The sequence below is a fragment of the Aplidium turbinatum genome, chromosome 7 (assembly GCF_918807975.1).
Source record: "Aplidium turbinatum chromosome 7, kaAplTurb1.1, whole genome shotgun sequence".
Taxonomy (NCBI): domain Eukaryota; kingdom Metazoa; phylum Chordata; class Ascidiacea; order Aplousobranchia; family Polyclinidae; genus Aplidium; species Aplidium turbinatum.
The window spans coordinates 4,767,681-4,795,604 of NC_137478.1; the positions used below are offsets into that span (position 1 = coordinate 4,767,681).

The 27,924-nt window shown below is 36.9% G+C and overlaps 2 protein-coding genes across 2 annotated transcripts; both read right to left on the reverse strand.

Annotated features, from left to right (window-relative positions):
* Positions 1-881: 881 nt before the first annotated feature.
* Positions 882-5,714, reverse strand: LOC145774788 (uncharacterized). Its single transcript, XM_082586098.1, has 4 exons — positions 5,572-5,714; positions 3,931-4,046; positions 1,514-1,575; positions 882-1,161 (listed from the first exon to the last, which is right to left on the reverse strand). Exons 1-4 carry the CDS (start codon positions 5,662-5,664, stop codon positions 899-901), a joined length of 534 nt encoding a protein of 177 aa, XP_082442224.1. The 5' UTR covers positions 5,665-5,714; the 3' UTR covers positions 882-898.
* Positions 5,715-20,454: 14,740 nt separating this feature from the next.
* LOC145774307 (N-alpha-acetyltransferase 40-like) lies at positions 20,455-26,924 on the reverse strand. Its single transcript, XM_082585518.1, has 8 exons — positions 26,826-26,924; positions 25,224-25,271; positions 24,847-24,897; positions 24,209-24,357; positions 22,403-22,555; positions 21,732-21,815; positions 21,453-21,530; positions 20,455-20,962 (listed from the first exon to the last, which is right to left on the reverse strand). Exons 1-8 carry the CDS (start codon positions 26,850-26,852, stop codon positions 20,890-20,892), a joined length of 663 nt encoding a protein of 220 aa, XP_082441644.1. The 5' UTR covers positions 26,853-26,924; the 3' UTR covers positions 20,455-20,889.
* Between the last annotated feature and the right edge of the window lie 1,000 nt (positions 26,925-27,924).

Below are 27,924 nucleotides of genomic sequence, written 5' to 3' on the forward strand. Positions count from 1 at the left end.
ATTATTATCATTGATATGAAATATTATTTCTGTATTGAGTTATTTGTATCGTTATGGTGCTTTCGCATTATTTGGGTGATACTGTTGATATCAGGTGGTCTATGCTTTCCCGTAACAAATATTGGGGCACATTTAATTTTATTCGGGCAAGAATTTTTTCGCACCTCAAAAACAAACTTTCTCCTACGCCTATGGCCACATCTTACACATAAATTTAAGATTTCTTTGAAAATGCAGCTTTATTGTTGGTCAAATACGACATTAAATCAAGCAGAAATGCAAAAATACAAATCCCCTCTTGATTGTAAAATTTTTCACTACAAATGTTGTCGTTTGTATCAAAAAAAGTTTGACCAGTGAAACCTTACAGCGAGTGGTCAACACAAAAATGATATCACCCACTGTATAAAGTACGCCTATTGTTTAATTACAGGCTTTTATTATTGTCATAGTTTCAAAGAGATAATCTATTTTGTAGAAGCAGTGAACATTTAATGTTGATGAGATTTAAAAAAGACAAGCAAGTAAACATTCTGTAGTAGCAAGTTGATTTTTAAATAACAACCTGCTTTTTGTCATAAAGTAGTTGGTCGTGCTCCTATCAAGATAATGAAACAATTAGGGAATAAAGCTTGGTTTAACAAAAAATTGTAATCTTTCGCCAAAATTGTTCGGTTTAACGTCTCTTTCTTGTCTATTTCAGCAAACAATGCTGCAAATCAATTCAAACAATCAAAGTCCGAAATTTAAGTTTTAAAACAACAGAAATGATGACAATTTTCATGGAAATGACATTAAACGCTGTAAAATAATTTAAGTTTTAAACTTGATTCCATGATTGTATTCTAAGGAAGAAATGGATAAATGAAATGAACCACAAATGCAGTCACTCTCAATTTTATATCACTTCAAAGAAATATAAATCAAATACATGTTTCATACAGAGCAATATCAACACCAGTTTAAAGCTGTGCGAGAAACAAGCTGCTTTGTTTGGAATTCGTATTGAATGTGGTAAAGGCACAGTGCGGTTGCAGTTGGTGTCCATAGGCTTAATTAGATTCTTGTTCTTACAGCTATACCAATTGAAACCTGCCTCCCAAACGCATTTCCCTGTAGTATTGAAAGTGTAAGACAAAGTGCATGGTTTGGCTTCTTCAGCTGAAAAAAACAAAAACAAAAGTAAAACAAAAATATAAAGGCCTCCAGTAGGCCATGCTAGCTTATTTATTGTTTCTCTACACCAGTGGTTCTCAAAGTGGGGTCCGCGGTCCTTCAGGGGTCCACAAAGCAATATTCTGGCACCGCAAGCACTTAAAAAAAGTCTGTAAGTTTCTCTTGAAGGAAAATTTCTACATTAGTGGCGTCAATAGTTTGCTATCAACAAAATGAAAACTTTAAATTAGATTAAAAAATGAGTAGAATACAAAGCAAAAAGTGGAAAACATATTGCGGCAAAATTTTTTGAAAACATCAGTTGATTTTTAGCAGTTTTTGTTAAATTACAACTTACTTGAATTGTAAGAATAAGTTTTGCATGGACCGTGATCGGGATCGTGGATCCAAACTCCTTCCCTGGAAAAAAATGCAAAGTTAGTATTATCCTTTACTTTATAGTTTCAGTAATTTTTTGTTCTCTTTAGTTTTGAGTTTTGTTGCTAATTTTTCACAAAAAAAAAAAAATAATAATTGCCTGTTTGAAATAATGTTCCTTCCAAAAATTTAGTAACCAGTGACGTGGAGAGTAGTAAAACGGTCTAACACTCAACCCACAAATCCGTCTTTTTGCATTTCTTTTAGCAGTTTTAAACGTTAAATCAATGCAAAAAATAGTCTTCTTGCTGGATTGGCGCTTTGAGAATTGCCAAGTGTTCGTTTAACCAACTGTCCCACAAAAGATACAACTTAGTTTAAAACAGACGTGAAAAAGCTTAAAAGCAAACTTTATATCCAAACGCACCAGAGCAAAGGTCTCAAACTCAAATTGCTTTGAGGGTCAAATGATTGTATGGCCAAACACTTGTAAATTAACCCGAGGGCCACAATAAGCTTAGCTACACAATAAGAAATCACTAAACAAAATAATACATTTAGAACACAATAAAAAAGGTAGTATGAACACACCAAGAACGTGAAAACACCAAGAACACATCGCAAGAAAATGTAGTAAAAACAAAGAGATAGAAAAACACTGTACAAACGAAAAAAAATTAAACGAAAAAGAACGCAACGAAACGACGGACTTGGAGAATAAAAATCTAGCAATTAACTTTCAAAAGCGGGGTATAAACTAAACCCTCGACGAACTGTCTTCAGCAAATACCAAGTTTATAATTAAGATAACTATACAATAAGTGAATAGCCAATGTGATTGTGATGTAACAATACGAGCTTCTTAAGCGCAATTAAGTGGCGCGACAGTAGTGCTGAAAAGTCGTGTGAAGTTTGACGGGCATTTTCAGATTTTTAGAGCAATTTTAACGCGCATTTTATCTTTCTAAATCTATAGAAATGTGTATCGTAGGCTAATGTATTTGTTAGTTATTTCATGGCCACCTGGAGATGCGGCATGATTTGTCACATTTTGCAGATTTTGATTACAGCTACTGCTAGTGCTTGACTGACATTTTTTGAGATGTTTTTACTTTTTGCGGTTTCCTAATGACAAAAAACTTTTTTGATGCCTTAGGGAAGCAGTAGCAAATGAGAAAAAGTAAGTTGAAAAACGCAAAATCAGACTGTTATTGAAAATTAACAGTCTGACTAAAATCTACATTCTACAAAATCAAATTTTCTTTGTTTTTCAACATGTGAGGATGTTAAAACCTATTGTGTCATCTGGGGAAAAAATAAAGAAAGCGTAAAAATCTAATTTTTAGAAAAATTTATTTAAACGTTCGCCCAAAGTTAGAAAAACCTGAAAATTTCTGCAAAATGTGACAAATCAAGCTGTATCTTTAGGTGGCCATGGTTATTTCAAAGTTTGAAAATGCATCGCAGACCGCACCAAAAGCTCTCTCGGGCCGTGTGTTTGAAACTCTTGCACTGGAACAAGGGTGTCCAAACTTTTTCCCAGACGGACCAAATTTGATAATGCGGAAGTGCCCGCTGGCCAACAGTTTCCGACAATCTTGTTTTGCGTAAAGTAAGGTGCATATATAGCAATATTTATTGTGTAATGTCATTTTTGTACGACAAACAATATGTAAAACACAACTATGTTAGTGTTAAGGATGAACCTGACGTCTTGATTTCTTTACCCAAGCGTAAAATATCAAGTAGATGGGATTTGCTTAGCTTTTAATCTCAAGCGGATGTTGTTCAAGTTGAACCGAACAAGCTCAAAATATTTTTTTTGCAAACTTCTGCATATTTAGAAATTTGTTTTTATTCAACCACTGATAAAAGACACCAGAGAAATTTGTTGCTGTTGGCTTCGCGGAGAAGCTGAATCAGCATCGGTCGATGAATTGGCTGGAAAGAAAATGAATGAATGCTCGACTGTATCACTTATTACAACACTGTCAGGCAATAATAGTTGATTTTACGATTATGACGCAATAATAATTTTAATGTGTCTACGAGCCAAAAATAATAATTTATTGTGCAACAACAGGTACGGGCCATGGAAAAAGATCTCACGGGCAGGACTTTGGACACCCCTGCACTAGAGCATGGTAATCATATGCGGTGTATTCTTCAAGTTCCTGAGATTATTGGAGAGGTCCCTGGCCCTTTAAATACTCTTGGGCCCTGGTACAAAAATATTTCCGGTACCCTCTTAACGCTGTTGACTATGTATACCATAATGCATATCGTAAAACAATACCTATTATTATTACAAACATTAAAATCATAGTTCCGCATAACTTAGGTCGATCATAAAACAATCACTATTGGCTTGCAGCATGAATGCACTTAAAGACTTACCAGGGGTCACAAATGACGCACATATAGGCAGATTTTGCCAGAGTTTTGATGTTATTCTTATAGCAGTAACCTGTTAATGTCTGATTCCCTCTCATTGTGCAGGAGTCACCTTCATCCTGTGAAACACGGCACAGAAATTTTAAATAAACTAAAAATTATTTTTTAAGTGGGAGTGGGACCATGGCTACCTAAAGATATTCCATCTCCAGGTGGCCATGGTGGGACCTTTGAAGAAGTTCATTGTTTTGAGAATACATTTGGGTGATGTTGAGTATGATGATCAGCTTTATTTCCAACACTTCGTCAGTGAGAACGACTGACCTTATCAAGGGGGTCAAAGCAGATCAAAACTATCTGTTCAACAGCAAAATGACACCCTACAAAAACATATTGAACGAAATAAAGAAATTAACAAGACACAAACGAGTAGTTTTTCCTTGCTTTAGCCCCCTTGATAAGTTGTGCAGACTACCAAAACGTCATAAATTTAGCTGGTTATAAATTTAGCTACCCTTCTGCCTACTGTGCATTGTTCACAAGTTCTTCACTCATCCACAACCATAACACTAGATATCAAGCAAACAATAATTATTTTGTTAAACGCACTAATACAGAATTTGGCAAAAAATCCATACAAGTATTTGGACCAGTGGTGTGGTCAGAGGTTCCAAGCAATCTCAAAAAGTTATCTTTTTATGATTTCAAAAAACATAGCAAAGCATCAGCTTTGCAAAGTTATGATACTTGATAAGTGGGTCTTCATTTGGCCTAAGCTCTTACATTCAACAATGTCTATTGTCATGGTGTCCAGTGTCCACTGATTTTCATGATTACTATTTGTTGGAAAATCTCGCACACAATTTTATGAAGCTGACAATTAATTGTAAGCTACTAGTCGAAGTATTAGTCTTGTTTGTGTTTTCTTTTTTGATTGTAACTAATTTGGTTAAATTGTTGATTAGTTTCATAACTCAAATTATTCTTTCCAGGGTGGCAACTGACTAGTTGACCGTATGGTCGTTTCGTTGTCTCCCTATCAATAACAAAACCTCAACATTGTATGTATTATTGTTTTATGTCACTTTTGTGTTTTGTTTTTTGATAAATAAACGATTGATTGATTGATTGATTGGTTATCGTTTCCATCGTAGTGGTAGCCTAGCCTGCAGTCAAAAAGAATGCAAGATTTTTATTAATATTAGACGACTGGTGAACAATCTCTTTCTATATTTGTAGTTTTATTAGCAATCAAAATGCAAAAACATGTCCGTCATTTGTCTTCTGACAAAATTAAGCTTTCGTATGTATATGTGAACCATCTGGCGCAAGACATACCCAGACAGCTAAACCTGTCATTTTTATATTGATTCAGTGTCTGCAAACGTTAAATCAATGTAAAAATGACGGATTTTGCTGTCTGAAATAGGCAGTAAATGTGTGTCGTAAATGAACGAAAATGCGCAAAAGATTCAAAATCTTGTACTTCCAATTTTTTGTGTATCCAAACTCAAATGGAATCGGTCTAACTTGCAGGTTTGGCTTACATACACAAAATAATGCAATTGTAAACAAAAAGTCTGCGGAAGAAATATTGCGACACTTGCAGGTATGTTTTTCTACTTATCAGAATACAGTACTTACTTCAATTTGTTTCACCTGTTTCTTACATTCAATCTTGAGAGATAGCACTGGTGTAAGTATACAGAAAGCGACTGCAATAACAATAGCATTCATTTCAATGAATATATTCTTAAGTTTCTTCAGCTGGTCTGCCGTCCACTAAAAACAACTTAAAGCTTTGATTCTTCTTCATTGAGAACTTCGAACTTATCTCATTGAGACAACAACACCAGATTAGCTTGTTTTGATTAAACTCCCAGTTACAAAGATGGTTTTCCTTTGGACAACCTCACTGTTTCAGACTTATCACCTGAACTAATATGACGCAAAAACACTGTTACAAAATGTTACTTCGTTGTCAAAAAAGTGATACTTCTGCTGGTACCTGCTGGGAAGATTGTGGTGGCGAGAGATACATTCTTTAGATAAGGTAGCAACATGCTTTTGGTGTTCTACCGTGAGAACGCTTAGAATAGCAATTGGTAGACGAAGAACATTATTTTTATATGCTAAATTAATGTTACAAAATGTTTTGTACAACAACTTTCATTGAATTTTATTTCAGTCTATTGACTTTAAAATTTTTCTTTGTACTTTTCAGAAACCTATGAAAAACATAAAAACTGTCTTGAGGTCAATTAAACTTGTCATTTTCTCACACAAAAAATAGTGTCAAATCTATTAATTAGGAAGGTTGCAAGCAAATAAGCTGTGCGTAACTTTGAAATAAAACACCTGTGTGTAACATATTAACATATTTAACAATCACAATTCTAATTCACTTTGTCGCGAGACAAAGGAAGGCTGGAGACGAAAAGAGATACATAAAAATTACTAAAATTCCAATCGTTGGGTGAGTCACAAATCCAACAAACTTTTCCAAAAGCCCAGCGACAAAAAAGTTTGAGAACTACAAGTGTAAAAATTAGAATTTTTGGCTAAGTAATTGTTGTAGGCAACAGCAGTGCTTTTCTATCCGTGGCATGGTACGCACTTGTCGGCTGCGTAGCCGAGTGGTGAGAACGTCTGCGCAACGAGCAATTTAGAATCAAAACATAGATCTGCAAATTCTTCTTCAAATGTAAAAGAGAAGTAAACTATAGAGTTTGTGTTTAAATTGCAAATAAGTTGTGAATCCAATCTAATTTGGTATTGTCCAATTCTGGCAAAAAATACTTTTTAAACTCTTTCTTTCAACAGATTTGGCAAGTGTAACCAGAAACTTAGTAACGTTTAATTCCACGCCATTGTTAACTAAAAACTCTTCAGCAAATAAGAACATTTCAAATAAATCATTTTCAATCTTTTGTATTCTGATGTTTAATTTTTTGATGAACGCTCCAACTTTAGATTTCAATGTAAAACATTGGTGTTTTTTCCATGGAAGGACAGACTAAGTTCGTTCAGTTTCCAAGTAAACCTGACAAATAGCATAATTTGAAAAGCCAGATGTCTTCACAACAACGACTGACCAAGTCTGAACCTTTTTCGCTGGAAAAATCACGACTTAACTTTTCAACACTAATAGCTTTTTAACCTTTGCTTTTCAACCTTTTTTCGCCAGTTAACTGCTTAAGGGGGGGGGGGGGGGGGGGGGTGTTTTTGGAACAAATTCAACCAGCTGTTACGTGTGATCTGCTGGTTCTTTTTTAATAGAATTTGTACTAATGTGTAGACAAATCACTTGGTCTATAAGTTTGAAAAGTTAATATTTTGACATTTTGTATGCTTAACTTGATATATTTCATTTTTTGCAAAGGTACCTAAAAACGATTATTTTGCTTTATTTTGCCGCCTTTTAATTACCGTGCTAATCTAATTTTACGCAAAGCGCTGCAAAACAATGAGTCCACTCCAAGGCAATGCGGATTGTGTGTGCCAGTGGATTATATTAGACAGATTTGCGTGAGAATCTTACACCGTGCTTCACTTCTGAAATCTTCCATGCAGGAAACTCAAATTTGGCATTATTTACATTATGTTACAATGCAAATATTGACTGAATTTTTCAGTAAACAATGACGGTTTACATTGTTGTGCAAGGCAAAAATGACTAATTACATCGGCCTGATATCAATAGTCTTCATCGTTTTCAAAATCGCATTGTTTTTCATCAGCCAATGCTTTCCGAAACTCATAATTTATATTTGTTATGGAACCAAGCATTACTTAGCAATAAAACCTAAAATTTTGACTTTTTTGTTTGTGTGGTTTTGGCTAACAATCTTAGAAAATTGGTAGACAACAAAGCAATTGGGTTGAAAAACACTAATCAATCCAAATTAGCCTAGTTTGTTGTCTATCCATTGTCTATAATAATACCTATGTACAAAACGAAACTTGTACAGTAGGCTACGTCACGTAATAATTTGAAACCTTTTTTTCAACGCAATTTACCAAAATTTCAAGATTATGCAAACGAAAAGAGTGATTTTTCTATTAGGCCTATTCAAACATACCCTGCACACACAAAACGTAGTTGAATCTTTATAGCAATACTGGCAATCTAACATGTGGAGTAAAGAAATTATCACATTGTGCTTAGCCTACATCATTTAGCTAATGTGTATTTTTTAATAAATTGAGTTATTTTATAAATTGAGTTAAATTGAGTTGTCATTCAGTTCAATTTTTGATATTTTTTCGAGCTTTTATGTTATAACAAGACAACAAAAAGCAAAAAAAAGTCTTGGAAAATGTTGTCACACAGTTGGAGCAGCAGTAATTAAAATATGACAAACCAGGCCGCATCTCGAGGTAGCCACGTGCAGACCAACACATCATTTGTGTTTTGTTGGAATCGGCCTTCCAAGGCCACTTGTTTGATCTTCCTCTGGATAAACACCTGCACTTGACAGAGTAGCTCGAATCATCGCCAGTTCTAAAGGGTGGTTGAAGGCAGAGATTCTCGACTGGTTAAGAAAGAAAGGTTCCAATGACCACTTGTGTTGCAGGAGGTTTAGAGTATACTTTTGAACCCGAGCTTTTAGGGGCCCGTAATCATTTTAAGAAGCCGCCTGGTATTCGTTAGATGGGGTTTTCTTTGGATGGGGTTTTCTTTGAAGTGTTTGAATTCGGAGCATAAGAGTCTTCTTAGTGCCGGATCTAAATTACCCTCCGGACGGCCCTGTCTATGACGACAATGCTTGTTGCAGGGTTGGTTATATTTTTGTCAGTTGAACAATCATTTAGCATCATATTCGTTGGTTTAGCAATTAGTTTCTTATAAAATGAATTAAAAGATTTTCTTGGAGTTTGTTGCTTAGCTCCATATGTCTAATTTAAAACCATCGATAATTGTTCTCGCTGACTCTTTGTTTACGGAATACGATCCATGACGCAAATTTGTGAATCTTTAAGGATAGCCTATGTCAATTTATAAATCTCTTCAATAGTTGAGACAATAAACCAAGAAACCGTACTCATCTAAACAATTAGGCTACTGGGTCAGTTAAAGGATGCTTTGCAGCGAATAAAACCGGTAGATTGATGACATTATCAATCTTGGCGAAGCGAAAGAAATACACACTTGCATAATTCTTAACAAAACAACTGCCTAACGTCAACAGGCCTACATTTTTACTGTACAAAATACAACGTTTGAAGACGTTGTATCAATGTAATCTCAAAGTTTAAATGCAAAGCCATAAAAGGTACTTCAAACTTAGGAGTAAGTAATCCATCTCGCTGAATTGTATTTTTTTAGTAAGATTGAAGACACCAAAGCTGCAAACTGAAACAGCTGTTGGATAAGATAAATTAATGGCAAGGGAAGTTAGACGACTAGCCATTTTCACCATAATGGCAAATGGATAAATTCATAAAAATTTGGTGAAGTGAATTAGCAACAAATCTGCAGTCTATGATTTATCTCAATTATATCGTTTGACCTAATTGGCTTTAGGGGTGCAACTCCTATCTCGTACTGTAATTCGAAAGGTCAGCAAATTGTTGTTTTTGGTAGCCTACAGCTGGAATGTTATTTTAAAATCATGCTAGGAAAAATAAATGTTAAATTTACTAAGCCCTGCTTTTAAACAAATACCACGAATTAAAAGCAGCAGATTTAGTCGGGAACAGTTCCTATTATCTCGCCGTTTGTAACTAGAAACCGGGGTAGATTTAGGTAACTCTAGAGCAGGGGTCACCAAACTTTTTATCTGAGGGCCGGATTGCTGCGAGATTAACAGCTGCGGGCCGGATGCAAATTGCGAAAAGATATAGGCCTACAAGTACAACTATTTGGAATCTCCATTGACTTGAATTGAACACAATAAATAACAAAGTCAGCGGTGGAATAGCAAAGTTGTGATGAAAATCGAAAGGTTGCTGGAAAAGTTATCCCCTGCTGTGATACTCTACAAGGCACCGTGCTCTTGAAAAAACATTACATCTTTCCAGGGGCGTAGCCAGAAAAAAATTGGGGGGGAGGCCAAATAATTGATGAATTGAAAAGAAAAAGTGTTTGATTTAAGACATCGCCACCTGATGTGCAGCGGCGTATCCTGGTGGGTTAAGCAAGAGAAGCAATAAAGCTGGTGGGAGGTTAGAGTGTGCCAAGGGAACGCGTATTCTAGGGGGTCCGGGGGCATGCCCCCCACCCCGGAAAATTTTTGCAAAATTACACTCAAATAATGGATTATAGCGCTTTCTGGAAACACTTTCAGGGTAATATTTATATGAAATTTATTAGCAGATAAACAGCAATTACTTATTAAAGGTAGACTAGCTGTTACACTCGGACGGGCAAAAACTGCGGCTAAAATTAGAGAACACAAAAACTCAGCTACACAAAAACCCAACAGAGTAAGTGATTCTGAAATTTCTTTCACAGATTAGTTAAAAGAAGCGTAAATCGCGTCAACTTTGCTCAATTTACGATTTGCAAAATTTATTGGTGTTTTTCTGTGTGTCTAAAACAAGTCTTGGGGGGTGTTAATAGCCAAATGTCTAGAGGTGGGCACCCGCTACTTTTAAAGTAGCGCGCTACCCGCTACCGCTACTTGGGCCAAAGTAGCGCGCGCTACCGCTACCCGCTACTAATTTACAAAAGTAGCGCGCTACCTGCTACCGCTACTCGGGCCAAAGTAGCTCACGTTACCGCTACTTCTTCCGCTACTTTTGTCTAAAATGACACTAGGAAACATTGAAGTCCTTAGTGACGCAAAAATGACCTTGAAAAAGAATGTTATCATTCGTTTACGCTGTCATTTTAACGTCATTATAGAAAACACACTCTAAGGGAAATTTATTGTTACGCATCTTTCAAAAACACGAGCATTTCGAAATCAGAGTCACTAAGTCCTGCCCGCTTTCGCTTAAGCACATATTTTCCAACAGAGAAAATTCTCTCCATCGCAGCACTGGAAAGAATAGGGGTGTTGTATTTTATGAACAGATGTTTTAACTCGGTATTCGAAAAGCTCAAGGACTTGCTCCTGTCCGAAAAAAAGCGTCAACAATTGTTGCTTTCTTCTGCTCTGACGTTTCACGGGATGGCGCAAACACTCCAAAAAATACATCTTCGGAGTCATGACTGTAGTTGGTGTCACTCTTCTCGGTATCAACTTGGCTTGATGTCTCCCGCAACAGTCGAATTACATCTGTCTTGACTTTTTCTCGCAGTGCGTCAGCATCATCCGTGGAAACGTAGTGCAGAAATTTTAGCCACGACGTCTTGAAGAAGGGATGAAGACATGATGCCATAACGCATTTCATGTTGTTGAAGCACTTGTTGAATTGTTTCTTCACCCCTCAAGGACTTTCACTTTCAACTCCTCACAAGTCACAAGATCACTGAGCTCGGTCAACTTCTCGCAAATTGTGATGGTTGGAGGCAAGACTCCGTAATATGCCTTGGACTCGCCCTGGAGAATGTCTAAAGCCTGGCAGATAGGCTTCATCACACTGAGATATTCGCCATCACACTGAGAAGTTGACGTCAGCTAGAAAAGACCGAAACTTTGCAACCAAGCCGATTGTATAGCTGCTTGACCACGCCAGTATTGAAAAAAAAGCATTTTTTTCAATTTAAATAAAAAGTAGCGGGTAGCGGGAGTGCGACTGAAAAAAAGTAGCACTTGTCCCGCTAACGCTACTTTGGAATAAAAATAGCGCCGCTACTGCAGCCGCTACTCCAACTAAAAAGTAGCGCCGCTACCGCTACTTTTACCAAAAAAGTAGCGCACTACTGTCCACCTCTGCAAATGTCTGGGAAAACGATATAAGTTTATGCAAATTATATTATAATTTCAACAAAGGGTTTAACTTCGGAATCCAAACTTTGAAAATTTGGTACCCGGTCAATTGGTCGAAAGACAATTGGTCGACAGTCATTTGGTCGACAGACATTTGGTCGACAGGACGTTTGGTCGACAGACATTTGGTCGACAAGACATTTGGTCGACAGGACATTTGGTCGACAGGACGTTTGGTCGACAGACATTTGGTCGACAGACATTTGGTCGACAGGACGTTTGGTCGACAGACAATTGGTCGACAGACATTTGGTCGACAAGATATTTCGTCGACAGGACATTTGGTCGACAGAACGATTCATTTTAGGGTTAGGGTTAACTAACCCTAACCTAACCCTAGCCCTAACTCTAACCTAACCCTAACCCTAACCCTACCCTAACCCTAACTGTAACCCAAATGTCCTGTCGACCAAATGTCTTGTCGACCAAATGTCTGTCGACCAAATGTCTGTCGACCAAATGTCTTGTCGACCAAATGTCTTGTCGACCAAATGTCTTGTCGACCAAATGTCCTGTCGACCAAATGTCTGTCGACCAATTGTCTGTCGACCAAACGTCCTGTCGACCAAATGTCTGTCGACCAAATGACTGTCGACCAAATGTCTTTCGACCAATCGACCGGCCACCGAAAATTTGGGGGGCCATTGCCCCTTTTCTCCTCCCTGGCTACGCCTATGCACCTTTCCAAATTTGGCCTAGGCTCTCCCCATTTGTGGTGGCCTAATGATAAAAACAGAACACCAACATCTAGGCTGCCCCGTGGAAAAAATGTATAAATTCAACATACAACAACGAACTATAAGAACGAACAATTTTAACAAAAAAGTCTCTATTACACAAAAAGGCAAAGCCGAAGACGGTTGCTATTGCCAAGGGAAGCACATGAAAGAAGAACTTTTTTCCTTAACATTTGTAGTGCAGCTGTTATTTCCGCAGCACGTGGCGGGCCGTAGTTTGGTGACCCATGGCCACCTAAAGATGCGGCCTGATTTGTCACATTTTGCAGAAATTTCCAGGTTTTTCTAACTTTGGGCAAACGTTTAAATAATTTTTTTTTAAATTAGATTTTTACGCTTTCTTTATTCTTTTTCCCAGATGACACAAAAGGTTTTAACATCCTCACATGCTGAAAAACAAAAAAAATTTGATTTCAAAGATTTTAGTCAGACTGTTAATTTTCAATAACAATCTGATTTTGCGTTTTTCAACTTGCTTTTTCTCATTTGCTACTGCTTCCCCAAGGCAACAAAAAAGTTTTATGCCATTAGGAAACTGCAAAAAGTCAAAACATCTCAAAAAATGTCAGTCAAGCACTAGCAGTAGCTGTAGGCTAAACAAAATCTGCAAAATGGGACAAATGAGGCCGGCCGCATCTCCAGGTGGCCATGGGTGACCCCTGCTCTAGAGGACGATTTTATTGGTAGATCAATTTTAAGTTGTTATTTTTTTTCAGATTTGTCTGGGGGAGACCCCCTCCGGGTGCTTCGCCAACTCGTTGCCTGGCTCATTGACATGTGCAATGGTATTTCCGCATTTTGCTGGATACGCCCCTGCTACCTGTAGGACAAAAATTCAGCCTGCAGGAAACTGGAATATGAAATTCTTGGCAAAAACAGGAGCAGAAGTGATTTTTTTGCCAGTTGGTAGACTAGCCTACTTTTAGCTTTTAAAGTTAGTCAAATATTGACGTTGTACAGTAGGCTAGGCCTTCTTGGCCCATCATGATTTCTTTTAGGTGCTGTCTAATTCCATTTACTAGCCTATAGATATTTTTTGTCGTTTACAATTTTGTATACATTTGGTTTTCCACAACTTAACCAAATCGTGCATGCAAACTTAGAGTGTGCAATGAACGTTAGACTCGACATATTTTTCATTTTTGCGAAAAGCCGTTCTACCTTGCAGCACTGGAAGCAATCTTTATAAAAACTATTGATTCATTTTTACGTCGCCACAAAGAAATCGTTTATGCCTCAAAAGCTCCTTCGTAAATTTAAATTAGGAGCTGTCCACAAAAGACGTCCGGAGTCAGGGGGAGTTTTCAAATTGCGGACAAGGGAAAAGCAGAGTTCCTGAGATGCGGAAATCCATTTTTTTAAATATTAGCCTACGGTACACAGGGCCTCTGAGAGAAATTTTCACTAGGGGTACGAAGAGTCTTTCCGGGCCCCCTTTGTCATGGGCAAAACGCCTGATGTGCGTATTGCACACCATACAACATTTTACTGCAGAATTGGACATCTGTGCGCAATAATAATATCAGGCTGCAATAACACTATTATTTAGTGTTTTGTGCATATCATGTGATCTGTCCCAAGCCAATTTGTGTAGGCTAGGCCTATTTTGCATTGAATTCGTGTGTCAGTATTGTTGTTGATGGTGCTGTTGAGATGTGTCGCTTGTACAGCTTTAATGAAAAATTTTCAAATTAATTTCTCTTAGATGTAGCCTACAATTGGATCGGAGTGTGTAGGGAGCTGACTTTGTTCAGCCCCCATCTCTATGGAGATGCCTCAACGCGGTGTATAGACTAGAGGTGAACCCAGGCTAAAAACTAGGCTCATTTCAAGCAACTTCTGGGGCTAATAGACACACGTAAAAGTCCCCAACGGCATTTTTTGGCGGAAGAGGGCAGTGTCTGATGGGCAGCATCGTGTAAGGCGGGCCTCGATAAACAGAGCTGCACGTTTCAATCTTATTGGACCGCAGTAGACATGGAGCTGGCCAAGAGTGTGTGCGTAGCCCTCGCGTAGTCACGACCACCTTAAACAACCACACAAGCGAATGCCCTTTGTCTCAAATTTGGACCTGGACCAAACAAATTCCAATGGCGATTGATATCACGGGTAACGGGGGCAGGCTTGATAGAGTTGGAAGTACCCAACCCAGTTTCACACATTGGCGGCGGATCTATGATGATTGTCTCCCAATGAACTGCGGTGACATTGGGTGCCGGTAGCAATTAAGACCCGTGTCTGGGCAGGCTTATCTAGGATTTCCTGCCAGAGTTGGCAGGGACCATCGTATGTGGAAGGGTGTCATAGGCCATCACGGTATTGGGACATGCAATGCAAACGGAGAATGACGACAATTATTCGTGATGATGTGGGTCGAAAACGTTGGATTTAAGTTAGTGTTTTTTTTTCCTGTTTTTTGTGTGTTTAATAAAACATGTTAAATCCGTTAACGTTACTGAGTGTTACATGAAGGCAGTGGCGTATTCTCCATGCATGCACTGCATGCCTTACAATTCTGATGAAATCAGAAATCTTTCAAGGACAGCGAATATATGCGTAGAAATAGAAAATGTTCATAGCAGAACCTCCTCGCTCTCTTAATTTCAATATTTGAAACAACTGTTCATTTTCAAACTTTGGCAACTTTTCTGACCCTGGCAACCCTGCATGCTGAGGAGAGCTCAGCATGCGTTGATAATACAATTTGCCTATTCGCCGCTCTTTTACAACACCGTGGCGCAAAGGCGACCAAGGCATGCAGATTTGAAATTGCATGCAAAACAAAAATCTTTATCTCTAAGGAGAGTTGCCAGATTGGTTTTTTTACGACCGAATTTAAGAAATTTGACTTTTTTGAAAAGTGTTTGGCCGGACAATTTTTGTTTGGCCACTGGGCCTTTTTTAGTTTCCCATTTTTTTTCTTTTGGTCTTCATAGTTTAAGTACTTGCGGCTTTCTACTGTAGATACTGTAACTCTAGGCCTATACTGTATCAAAGTTTTCAGTCAGATTTCGGCATTGGCGATGTCACAAAGCACCAGGGATCTTTCGGTTAGGTGGTCGGTAATCTAATCTTATTTCAGCTGGTCAGGTTTAAACTGGTATTCGTTGTATTGCATTGCAAAAGCTTTAGCCTAACTGGTTTTGAATGTTTAATATGGCATATTAAGACATTGGATTCATGATGTGTTTTAAACCTTATTTTTTTTTACAAAACAATTCAAACAATTATCAGCTAAGTAAAGCCAGATTGCAAGAAAAGCTATAAAACCTAAGGCAAATTTTTCCTGGGAAAGCATGCCTCCAGACCCCCCTACACTGGCTATGACCTTCCCTCCAATGCATGCCTAGGAAAATCGACCAGGATACGCCACTGCATGTAGCCTACGTATCTGCTGGTACAAGCTTGTTAAAACATAACCAAATTAATCGTCTGATCAATAACCTTTCGTCATTAACTTTTGCATTCACCACATGTCTAGCAGAGGTGAACAAAGTCATTTTTTTGCTCCGGCTCCAACTCCTAAATTCATTTTGAAGTGAAATAAAGCGTGAAACTACTATTTTCAAAGTTTTTAAAAACACAAAACCACCCGGCTTTTTCTCAAACCTGCTTTTGCTACACTATGCCCCCCCCCCGGGAGAATAACCAACTTTTATGACTTAATTTGGGGTGCTTTTGACAGAACATTTTTGCACGTAAAACAATAGGGGAGACTGGGGTTTGTTGGAACATGGGGTTTGTTAGAACATTGCTTTTTTTTGCACCCCGAAAATATTTTACAGGAATTTGTTTTTATTTTACGACTGGAAACACTGAAATGCTGCTGCTGTGATTTTCTTTGACCAAACCTTCCAAGAGTTCTCACTGGAAAAGTGTTTGTTTGTTTTTGATGTCTAAAAGTAAATTTGGGTACCGCCTAAAAAGTTTGCCTACCTGAAGGAAAAAGGAAGATAATAAAAAAAAGTTTTTGTTTGTGTTACCTACAAAGGTAGAGCTGTTGCAAAGTACAAAAAAAGTTTGCTTAATTGTGACCAGATTTGCAAATTTAACTTATATATTTCAGTTTAGCTTATGGGGTTTGTTAGAACATCTCTCATGGGGTTTGTTAGAACATGTTCTAACAACCTCAATTAAGTGAAATTTGTGTTTGTGCATAAACTTTTCTTTTTCAATGACCAATGATTTTAGTAATACATATCTAACAACTTATTTATTACAATATTATACTTTTTAGTTGTCAACAATTATAGAAAATTTCTTTCTTAAATTGATAATCAGTATGCGTACTTATAAGCGAAAAACACAATGTGCTACAATGCCAACAGATGTTATGGAAAGGGCGATGATGGAAGCATTAATCCAAAAAAGACTATGTCGAACTGTTGCAAAACAGTATATATATGATATTCCTCATGTGACATTAAGGAAGTATATATTGTTTAAAGCATCGACAGAAATTACCATCTGCAAATAGTAATCCGGATGAAGTAAATTTACCTCATTATGGATGTTTCAATAACAGAAATGTTTTTACTGCTGTTCAAGAAGCTGAGTTAATGAATTATATATCTTTTAAAAGCATCAGCTTTATATTATGGCTTGTCAACTAAAGAAGTTAAAAAGCTGGCATATGATTATGCCAAGGAGCTTGGCCTGAAGTTTCCAGGCTCTTGGGAGCAAGGCAAGTCAGCTGGATGTGACTGGTTGCAAGGATTTATAAAGAAGCATCCAAATCTATCGTTGCGAACACCAGAAAGTACATCATTTAAGCCGTGCAACCAGCTTTAATCTACACAATGTGACAACATTTTTTAATAACCTCCCCTCTGTAATAGACAGGGATTCTTTCACACCTTACAAAATATGGAACCTGGATGAAACAGGTTGCCCTACTGTGCAAAAGCCCTGTAAGGTTGTGGCTCCATCTGGTGTAAAACAAGTAGGCACTATTGTTTCTGCAGAACGAGGAAAGCTTGTCACATTGTGTTGTGCAATAAGTGCAATTGGAAATTCAATTCCACCTATGTTTATCTTTCCAAGAGTAAACTATCTGACATTCAAGAAGGAGAATTTGTTTTTGTCAAATTCAACACTTCGAAGCGTTTACAGCACTTTGTTGGGAAAATTATTGATGTTTTTGATGATAGTGATGTGACTATTCGATTCTTACGATGCTGTGGGCAATCCAAAATGCTTGATGAATGTCCTACATTTGTTCCAAAAATAGTGACAATTCTGATTTCACTCATCACCTTTGTGACATTGTCTTTAAGTTACCGAAACCTTCCAATCTGAAAGGCACTAAGCGTCGCCAAGAAAAATTTGTGTTTTCTGTGGATTTAGCTAGATATAATCTCCAATAAATTTGTTAAATTCAGTGTTGTTTGTGGTTGTGTATATCTAATGCTTGTGATATCATTTTCTTAGACCATCATCATAAACAAGCAATATTATTTTTTTCATTTCAAACAGTTTGGACTAAAAAAAATTGTTTGTTTGCAAAAGCCATGGTAATCCATCATTTTACATATACTATTCTACCTTAAGTGAAACATAATAAACCTTTTCACATTTTTTATTCAAAATACAATAATATACTGCTTTTTGTGAAATATTTGTAATGAAAAAGTAATGTTCCAACGAACCCTGTGTGATGTTCCAACAAACCCCAGCACCGGGGTTTGTTGGAACATTTGACTGCTGTTGGTAAAATTAAATTTATGAGAAATGTTTTAATGTGTGGTGAATTTTTCTTTATTACAGTGTTAGACAACAGGTTAGTCAAGGTTATTGAGAAAATTTTACTTTGAATTGCAAAGGGTTCTTTTGTTACGTGGACTTTTCTAGAAACTGTTCCAACAAACCCCAGTCTCCCCTAAATCACCACTTTGGGCCCCTAATTTGCTCGCAATGCATTCAATACCTTTTCGGGATCTTTTGCTACATTACGGCCTCCTCCAGGGCTAAAGAATAGCCTTAACAACTTTTACACTTGAATTTAGTCGTTTAGGATGGTTTTAACCAAACATTTTTGCGCGTAAACTATAAAATCACAATTTCGGGACCCCAACAAACACAGGTCTGGGCCCTCAAGAGTACGCCGTACCCTCCTCTCATAGGCCTTGACGGTACAAACAACGAAATCATTTTACCAATCATCTAACACCGTGTTCCGATTTCACAAACAAGTTTCATCTCTGATTGCGAAACCGGGAGCGTTTCAGACATGCACAAAAAGCAACAATGCAGACTTAGTGAGGGTATCAATTTCAGAATAACGTGCCCCTTAAAACCAGATCCAAATTATGGAACTGAAATAATATACTAATGTTTGCTGCTGCTGTGCCACGTTCTGATCAGATAACTTTTTTGTGCAAAGTGAGATGACATACCTTATTTGCTCAGTATTTTTTATTGTTGCTAAACCTCACAATGCCAAGTTAGTAGCCTATGAGGAAGTTTCGGCTTGCTGTCTGAATTAATCCAGTCACCTTGCCTTAACCAGGCATCGGCAGAATAATTAGACCAAGTAGGGGAGACTGGGGTAAATGTGAATGAAGATGATCAACCGTGTTTTTGGGAAAAAGTTGTCGGTAGAATGTTTTTCTTTGTACGCAATATATTACTCATAATGCAATTCCAGTCAATATATTTGTTACGTTCAGTTAGAATCGCATTTTACAATGCCATGCAATTAGAAAGGGGATTAAGACAATTACTGCGCGGAAACAATCGGCCACCCCCACTAGTGGGGAACAAACCGACGATGGATTATGATGAAGTTGAAAAATCTTCCTTTTTTTGGGTTGCAAAAAATTGAATATAATTGTTGCTACACCTACTACGTAAGTTAAATTTGCTTTGCCTATAATAACTTATGTCAGGATATTCAACAAAAAGTTTAGATGAGTTAGTTTTCGAAATATTTTCATTTTTGTCAGAAAATTTAAGATGGGATAGTGTGCAATTGAAATATGTATAGGTACCGGTACGTTGAAACAGTTGCTTAACTTCCCAAAAGAAATAGCCTTGTAGGCTACCGGTACTTAATGTTTAAACCGTTGAATTTGTGTTTTAAGCTTTATTGGATAAAAAAAAAAGAAAAAAGCAGTGATATGTTTTAAGCAACTCGAAGTTGCCAACCTCCTCGTGGTGAGTCCCGGTACTTCACATTTGTGAAGCGAATGGCAACAACCAGAGACCGCACCTCAGAGAGCACCCGGGGAGGTAAAAGTATGAACCCTCGGCCTCGGTGTCCAACGAGAGGAACATCCTCATTATTCTGAGCAAGTGCACTTCTCTGGACAGGCAGCTCCACCTGCCGTAAGGGTCGGAGTTACACTGTTGCAGTTGAACGTGGAAGCAGTGAATCGTAGTTATGAAAAAGACTGTAATGCTTCAACTTATCCCATAAACCTTTTGTCGGGGTAAGTTGAGCAATCCGCATATAAATATGCACAAAAATATACATCACACGGTGATCAAACTCAATCTAAAATATAGCTAATTCACCGGTGCTTCAAATAAAGCCCTATAAAAATTTTCAAAAGCGAACCGTTGTTTTTTTTTATGAAAAAAATACTTAAGCAAAAAGGTGTTCATCTTGATTTCAGCAAGTTTTATCTTCAAACCGAGAAACTTAATCTTGGCAATTTGAGGTTTCGCAATTTAAAATGTCCATCATCAAAGCTTGCAACTTGGTGATTCTGTTGCTTTCACATACAGATAATGTCTTTAAATGCCCAAAAACCCATCTAGCTTTCAAATTTCACACCGCATTACACAAGGTCCAATATACCGACCCCATGATACATACGCGGACGTTTCAACGCTCGATAAACGCACAATTCATTGGCTGCTGTACCTCGATCTAACAATGTCACCTGCGGCATCATTAAACGCAAGAAGACAAAAGAGAAAACGTCATATTTACATTGGCTTGGAATGGTAAAGAAAAACAGTGACAAAAAGAAATACAAGATAGTTTATATCACAAGGTGAATGGCAATAGTAAACGTTATAAATTTCACAGCACCAAGTTCATGGAGGGTTTACTTCTAATCACCTTTCTGTGCGTCCCCAGTCTGGTCCCAAGGCAGCCACAATAAACAGGCCTGCTGTACTATTCAAATGACATCAGGTTTGTTGCTGTGATATAGAAAGCAAAACGGTTTCATTTTAACACAAGAAATTCGACGAATTAAACGGTTGTTTGCCAATGATAAAACCTATCAGAACAGTCCTTGGAAAAAGCAAAAGCTTTTTTTTCACAACCCAGCAAGACCTTGTTTTTCTCCGCAGCTTGGTATTTCGGTTTCAAAAGGTTACCCGTCACAAAAAGACTAGGACGTTTTGACAGGCTTACTAATGATATCGTAGCATTCGTCTCTCAAGCTTGTATCATCAACTTGGTACCTGGATGGAAAAAAAGTAACCATCTTGAAAGTAGCCTTACTTACTCATGAAAACGCATAAGAAAATTGGTGAGACTAATGCTGAAAAGACAACAAAAAACTAAAAAAATTAGAAAATTGAAAACTTTTAATAGCCCGTATAAATAATGTAGTTCGTCTAACTGCAGCTTGCTCTAATTCAGGTCAATAATCGTTTTCACAAAAGCTGTTTCAGAAATTTAATTTGAAGTGCCCTAAACTAAACATTAAAAATACAAAACCTTCAAACTGGTCAAAGTTTAGCAAGTTTTTTAACAACTCACATGACAGGCTGATACACACATTGTGGTCGAAGACTAGCAGGTGATACACGAAAGTTCACAACAAAAGGGCAAACGAACTTATCTTCGAGAAGCTAGGCGATCGTAAACTTGTTAAATTGTCAGTAGGTTAGCTTTATTGCACAATCAGTCGAACATCTTTTTCGACAAATTTTACAGTTTTTCACTTACTTCAATTTTTCCATGAAGAATTTGGTCGATTGGTCGTTGCAGTGAAGGATTGTTGCCATTACCTTATGCATACCGTTTCTAAACAGGAAATGATGGCAAGGAAAAAAGTACATGGACAATACATTAACTTAAACAGTACCGTACGCGTACATATATAAAGTATCGACACACGTAAAATAAGTGATGTAAATGAGAATGCAGCAAAGACAAAGTGGCGCCTTAATCTTTGTGTACACTTCAACCAATAACTCGTAGCAGTAATCTGCACGGATAACTTACTTGATGGCAAGCAGTTGCAGGACTTGCATCATGAATGTTCCTAATCCTTTGCCACGAACTTGGTTGTTCAGTTGAATCTCGTAGCTGAAAGTCAAGACGGTGAGTGTGAACTTACCATAAAGCAAAGCGAGTTCAAGAAATTGTAATAGTGCAAGCATGCGAGTGCAATTAAGTATGAAATTTGCCTATAAAGCGTGTTTTTGATTGGTATCGTATCTGACGCAGGTAAGCGTTGCTCTTAGCACTTTTGAGTGACATTAAAAATTAACACATTCAGCAATATTTTTTCTACTGTAGACCAGAACTTTTTACAAAAAATCGAAATATATTTTCACTACAAAAGCAATGAAATGTGGACATTGGACAACGGAGAGATATAAAATTAAAAAGCTTAAAGCAGGTAACTCAAGACCTTTCTCATTTCCAGGAATCCGCAATATTCATTAGAAATCGTTGCAGGGAACGCAGGATGTTGCATAAAGCTACTCAATCCTCATTGAAGTCTAGGATATTCATGCAAAGCTTGTCAATTCATGCTATGGTAACCATACCTTCATTCTAAGCAAGCATTCAACAGTCAAAGGCTAAACTATCGTTTTACTTTTTGAGAAAGTTCGGTGTTAATCATAGCAAAAAGTATTGCTTCAGGATCGCAATGCAAGAGTACGTACCAGTATACAACAGGTTCACCAAAATCGAGGTCAAACCGAAAAGCAGAAAATGCAACAAGGCGGTCTTCTTCGGAAGCAAGAAGAAACCACATGCGGTCATCAAAAAGCTCTTTTGTTTTTTCTTTGTCGTTCCATCCCCAGGTTTCTTCGTATCTAATAGAACAGATAAAGTATTCAACATATTATGTATAAAAAAATTATTACTAAACTAATGTGAAACAAGAGACTAACGGTCTTGCCTCATTAGTTCAAGAATTCCAATATAGGCGATTGATCCAGTTAACCTACGCATTCGGTGTAGGCTATTTTGGTGGTTGTCTACGATTGCAATTAAAATTTACTTTTCAATCTTAGTCCCCAAATATGTGTGTGCCAGAAAAAAACTTTCTAGGATTGAAATTGAATAGTTCCTCTGCAAATGTCAACTGTTCTGCATACAATCCATCACCAATCATTATTGATTGATTGAATCTTTATCCTCGGACTGTGAAAACTTCTTTGAGAGCTTCATCCTAGCAGTTTCGCATATTTGTAGTTGTAGAGGCATTGAACCACTGATGCAGGCCCAGTCAACGATATCAACAGAGTGAAGTTTTCAATTGTTGAAGTGTTGTTGGCGGGAAATTATTCCATCCATTAGATACCAAAGAATGGAGAGCAGTTGTTATAATGCGTTGATCAAGTGCACACCCTGAAAGTTAAACCAGTCCCGCTTGATCTTGAAGCTTCTTCGTTCATGCGCTAACCAACTGAGTAATCGGGGCGGACATTTAATTGCAAAAACATTGCAAAAGCAACAATCAATCAAAGATCAAACCCACAACAATGCTTGAAAAACACAACTTAGCTACATGGCTCCAATTTTAAGAAAAGTTTATTCAGTGGTAAACTTCAAAATTGACCAAACATAATCTTTTTGAATAGAGCACTAGCTAGATCAATGACAAAATTTAGCGAAATGTGATTAAACTGACTTAGAATAAATTATTTTTTATTCTCAGGGTTGATCTCTAAGTGGTCAAAACTAGGTTTAAACCGGTCAAAACCCAGAAAAATATTTTTATGTAGTAAATGGTCGGCTACCTGGGCTATGGGATATTTAGGAAATATAATAGCAGTTGTGAGTTGTGACCATTTTGATATGCAGGCCTCGAAATAGCTGACGGCCATGGCCGCCTGAACTTTCATTAATGGCCGCCAATACCGACCTGTCAGGCAGCCACAGATGGCTGCCTGTAAAATTCGTACGAAAGATTATATTTATTTTGGATTTTTCTCTTGTTTCAGCGCCGCCAAAAACAAGACGTCAAACACCGTTAAGACTATTACCTTAATTACATGTCGTGCAATGTCTTATGTGCTACGCAACGGGAAGGCAAATGTTGAGCAAATTTTATGGCAACATTGATGGCAAATGTATTTCATAAAAAAAAAATTTGTTGGAATAAATTCTTGTACTTCAGTAGGCTGTGCAAATGGTTCATCGTTCTACCAAGCATTTTTTGGTTCATCAGAAACTTATTTTTAGAATTTGAATTTTCTCAATAATTAAAATAACCAACTGATTGAAATATCAAAAATAAACAAGAGAAATTGAATATTTTTTGTTCCAATTCCAGCATTTAGGTTATTGTTGATCAAAACAAAATGTAGTTGAACATCATTACTAAACAATAACATGGAGGGTAATATTTTTAATTCAACTGAAAAGCAACTTGATTCATGCACTAAAGGGGTTTTGACCAGTAATAGGTGGTCAAAACTGCCCGGTTTAAACCGATCAACCATGTTTATTCTTGTTCTTACAAAGCTTGCATATTTTCTTTGGTAAGATCAAAAATCCATTTCGATTCGTCTTGAGTGAGTTCAGTCTTTCTCGTACATCGCAACACGATGGAAAGGCCGTTCTTTCGAAAGTGTTGGAATGAGACCAGTGGTTTGATAGGATCAGACAACTGATTTGAAAAAGATAGTTTACATGTGATGTGTCGCCAAATACAAAACAGATTTTCATCGTATGTCAAACAAACTATCGCTAGAACAACACAACGATCTTTATATGTCTATGGTACAACAAAGTAAATTTTCTACCAAAGCTCTATAAACATATAAAGATTTCAAGCCAAATATCAAGTATGAGTTAGACGCAGTGGTCCGCATCAAAACACAGCTCATTAACAAATGGACAAAACCATTTTTTCATATGATCTTGAATTTTCAAAAAACTCACAAATATTCTACCACAGGTAAATTCTTTAAAACATTGATGCTTTTAAAATTGTTGTATCTGTAATTGCATTCAGTCGGGGATAAAGTGATGATTTAACAGCTGCGAACCACTTATTGCTAATCCAGATACAACCTTCAACGTTTCAAAAATATATATATACGGTATTTGCAGCACATATTTATCATTGCACTTCGCACGATTAGCATCTACTCACGTTATTTGCTGCTTCCACCAATTTCCAATAACGATCCAATTTTTCTCGTTCCTAAAAACGACAGCACGAGTTTTGCTTGAAATAGCGATTTATCCCATATATCCTCCTAGTGCCAGATTAAACTATTCTCAAGAAGGCTTCAGAGCATACTGATAGGAGTTCAGTTTTAATACGGATATGCTTTATCCGATAATAAAGAGATTAGCTAATTATTTGACTACAACCAGGAACTGGACTTTTATCAGCATCAGTATGCTTGAAATCCTTCATTTTGCGCCGTCACTTTAAACTGACAAAGGAGGAAGATAATGAGTTAATACAAAAGTGAAAGTTTAAAATTAATGTACTACAAATGTAATAATTTTAAGAAGACTCACTTCTTTACGCAACTGCTTTTTTGCTTTTCCTTTACTTTTAATTTTTCTCTGAAAACAAAGTGTGTAGTTAATAAAGTTTCAATTATTACATGCTATAGGTACTTCTTTTAACATTCCTTTTAATTAACTTTTCTATATTATATCATACCTATATTAATATGGAAGATTTGGTTACTACGAGACTGTCTTACTGTTTTGGATCGCATATATAAACCACAGAGTTTTATGCTCATTTCTTTCACTACTTTGATACAAACATCCGCTGAATACAGAACAGCGCTGCCAGAAAGTATTATACTGCTTTTACAAAAGCTTTAGCCTGCTTGAATTCTTGAACTAATTACAAAATGTCAACAAAACCCAACCAGGCAAAATCAAGCAGTACAAATTGTAACTGTCGTCTTGTTGAAGTTTAGTGACAAATAAAATAGCTAAAAAAGATGGACTGCATTATATTGCTGATACAATATTAGGTAGTTGTACAGTATATATAAGACAGATGCAAACAATTGTTACACAATCAACCCAATGATAAGGTAAAAGTGTCACAACCTTACTATAAAGACAACAGAACTTGCAAGTCTGTTCAGGCCATTAATGCCACATGGTAATAACTCAATTGCAATGCCAAAGGGAAAAGGATGCTTCACCAAACTTAAAAAAAAGTAATAAGCTTACTGTAATATTACGGATTGGCCCGTTTCGGTGAGTCCGGTCCCTATTCGGTGATTTTTTTCATTTTTTTTAAAAATTATCGGGTACAGTAGCCTAATTATCATTGCCGTTTTAGGGTTAGGGGTTAGAGTCCGATCCCTATTCGGTGATTTTTTCAATTTTAAATTATCGGGTACCGTAGCCTAATTATCATTGCCGTTTTAGGGTTAGAGGTTAGGAACTCACCGAATAGTAGCAGACCCGTAATATTATACCGTACAAAATTGTTTCACAAACTTGCAAGCGTTAAGCTTTTTTACGGAGCTCACATCAAAAATATTACAAAAAGCAGGCCTCTAAACTCCCTTTTTTTCGGCGACCAAGCATGGCCTATCAAGGCTTCTTCAGGCAGCCAAAATAAAAGTCTGTTAAAAATTCGTGTTTTCAAAAATCCGTTAATTGATATGGTATTTTTTGCGTTCACTCACGTAAGAACAAGGCCCTGAAACATATTTACAGTTGTATTTAAATGCACTGCTTCCCAACGCAAGTAGGTGTAGATCTAGTCTTTATAGGTCCAAGCTCAGAATTTTTGCAGAACTTTTATCAGCAATATTTCTCGTCGGCGTGTGAGAGACTTTGACTTGTTTGTTAAAAAAAAGGTTGCAAATACGAGTGAAGAGAAAAAATGTTTCAAATATCAATGGTTGGCTAATTGGCTTGCGGTAGCCGGCGAACAAACACGGCCTTCCGGCGCAGTAGTTTCGGAGGCTTAGAGGCCTGTAGTGTACTGTATAGTACAACTTCTATAGAAAGTTTTTAAGCACTTAAATGCAGTAGTGAATATGTAGTAGTACTAAAGACTATTTTTTTCCAAGCAATAGCTCACTTTCGACTAAATTCATAATCTTTAACAACACTCCTCAAAAAGTATGTAAGTTAACATACCTGGCCGCTGGAGATATCAGTATCCATACTTTGTTTTGACTAATTTTCACAATTTTAATTTTATTTGAAACTTAACATAACTAACCTTAGTTGAAAGCTAAAGTGAAAAATTCAAGGCGTGACGAAAAATGTCAAAAGCACAGTTTGATGTCATGCAGTATAAAGAATTATCACAAGTCGTTCAAGTGGATTGTTACTGTGCAGTACTTGTAAAAATTCTTGGCCAAAATTAGCAAATTGAAAGAACGGAAAATACACAATTTATTGTATAAAGTTTGAACTAATCAACTAAATCAATGTGATAGTCCTCTACTCTACAAGACTTCAAAACGAATGCTTTTAATGAATTTTACAAGACATAAGTGCACAGCAACAACATAAATCAATAAGAAGTTAATTTAAATAGTCTTGACATATTTTAAAATGTATATACCATTTCTAATATATAACATAGGTCTACACGATTTTTGCTGTGTGAACTTTAAAAACTGATTTGGAGTAATTTTGGGGAGTTGAATCCGAATCTGACCTCAGATTTATCCTATCATGTCAAGTTTGTGAGATATGATAGCAACAAATTATTATTTTTGTCAAAAGTGGAAGATTTGACGCTGCGTTTATTACACATTGTGCTATATCCAGAAATCCAGACCATGTGGTGCATAAATAGTTGAAGTAGGTCCTACAAACTACAATTTTGATACCAATTTTTTTCTGAAGTAACATTATTAAGAAAGCAGTAATAAAAAGCTAAAAGGGAAGCTACACGTATAACTGACCACCCTCTGTCAATGTTTTGCATGAAATCACAAAGATTAAAGCAGGTCTATGGCAATGCTTGTCCACTGTCCAGTAAACGTATTCAAGCTATTTTGGCGTGTCTAACACTAACCTTTCGCTATAGCACTGCATATGCTGGTGATAAACGCAATACTAAATCTTCAACTTTGGCAAAATAAAATATTTTTGTTATATCTCAAAAATCTGATGTGATAGTAAAAATCTGAGTTTAGATTCGGATTCAGCACTCCAAAATTACCTTCAATCAGTTTTCAAAATTCAAACTGCGGAAAAATGTCTTTTTTGAAGACCAGTGATA

Excerpts from the sequence above, each read along its gene's own strand:
- LOC145774788 (XM_082586098.1), bottom strand. The coding sequence starts at position 5,664 with ATGAATGCTATTGTTATTGCAGTCGCTTTCTGTATACTTACACCAGTG. Across the intron at positions 4,047-5,571 it reads AACAGGTGAAACAAATTGAA|GATGAAGGTGACTCCTGCAC; the intron begins GTAAGTACTGTA and ends CGTGTTTCACAG. Across the intron at positions 1,162-1,513 it reads AACTTATTCTTACAATTCAA|CTGAAGAAGCCAAACCATGC; the intron begins GTAAGTTGTAAT and ends TGTTTTTTTCAG.
- LOC145774307 (XM_082585518.1), bottom strand. The coding sequence starts at position 26,852 with ATGGATACTGATATCTCCAGCGGCCAG. Across the intron at positions 25,272-26,825 it reads CTGATATCTCCAGCGGCCAG|AGAAAAATTAAAAGTAAAGG; the intron begins GTATGTTAACTT and ends CTTTGTTTTCAG. Across the intron at positions 20,963-21,452 it reads TTCTTCATGGAAAAATTGAA|GTACCAAGTTGATGATACAA; the intron begins GTAAGTGAAAAA and ends TTTTCCATCCAG.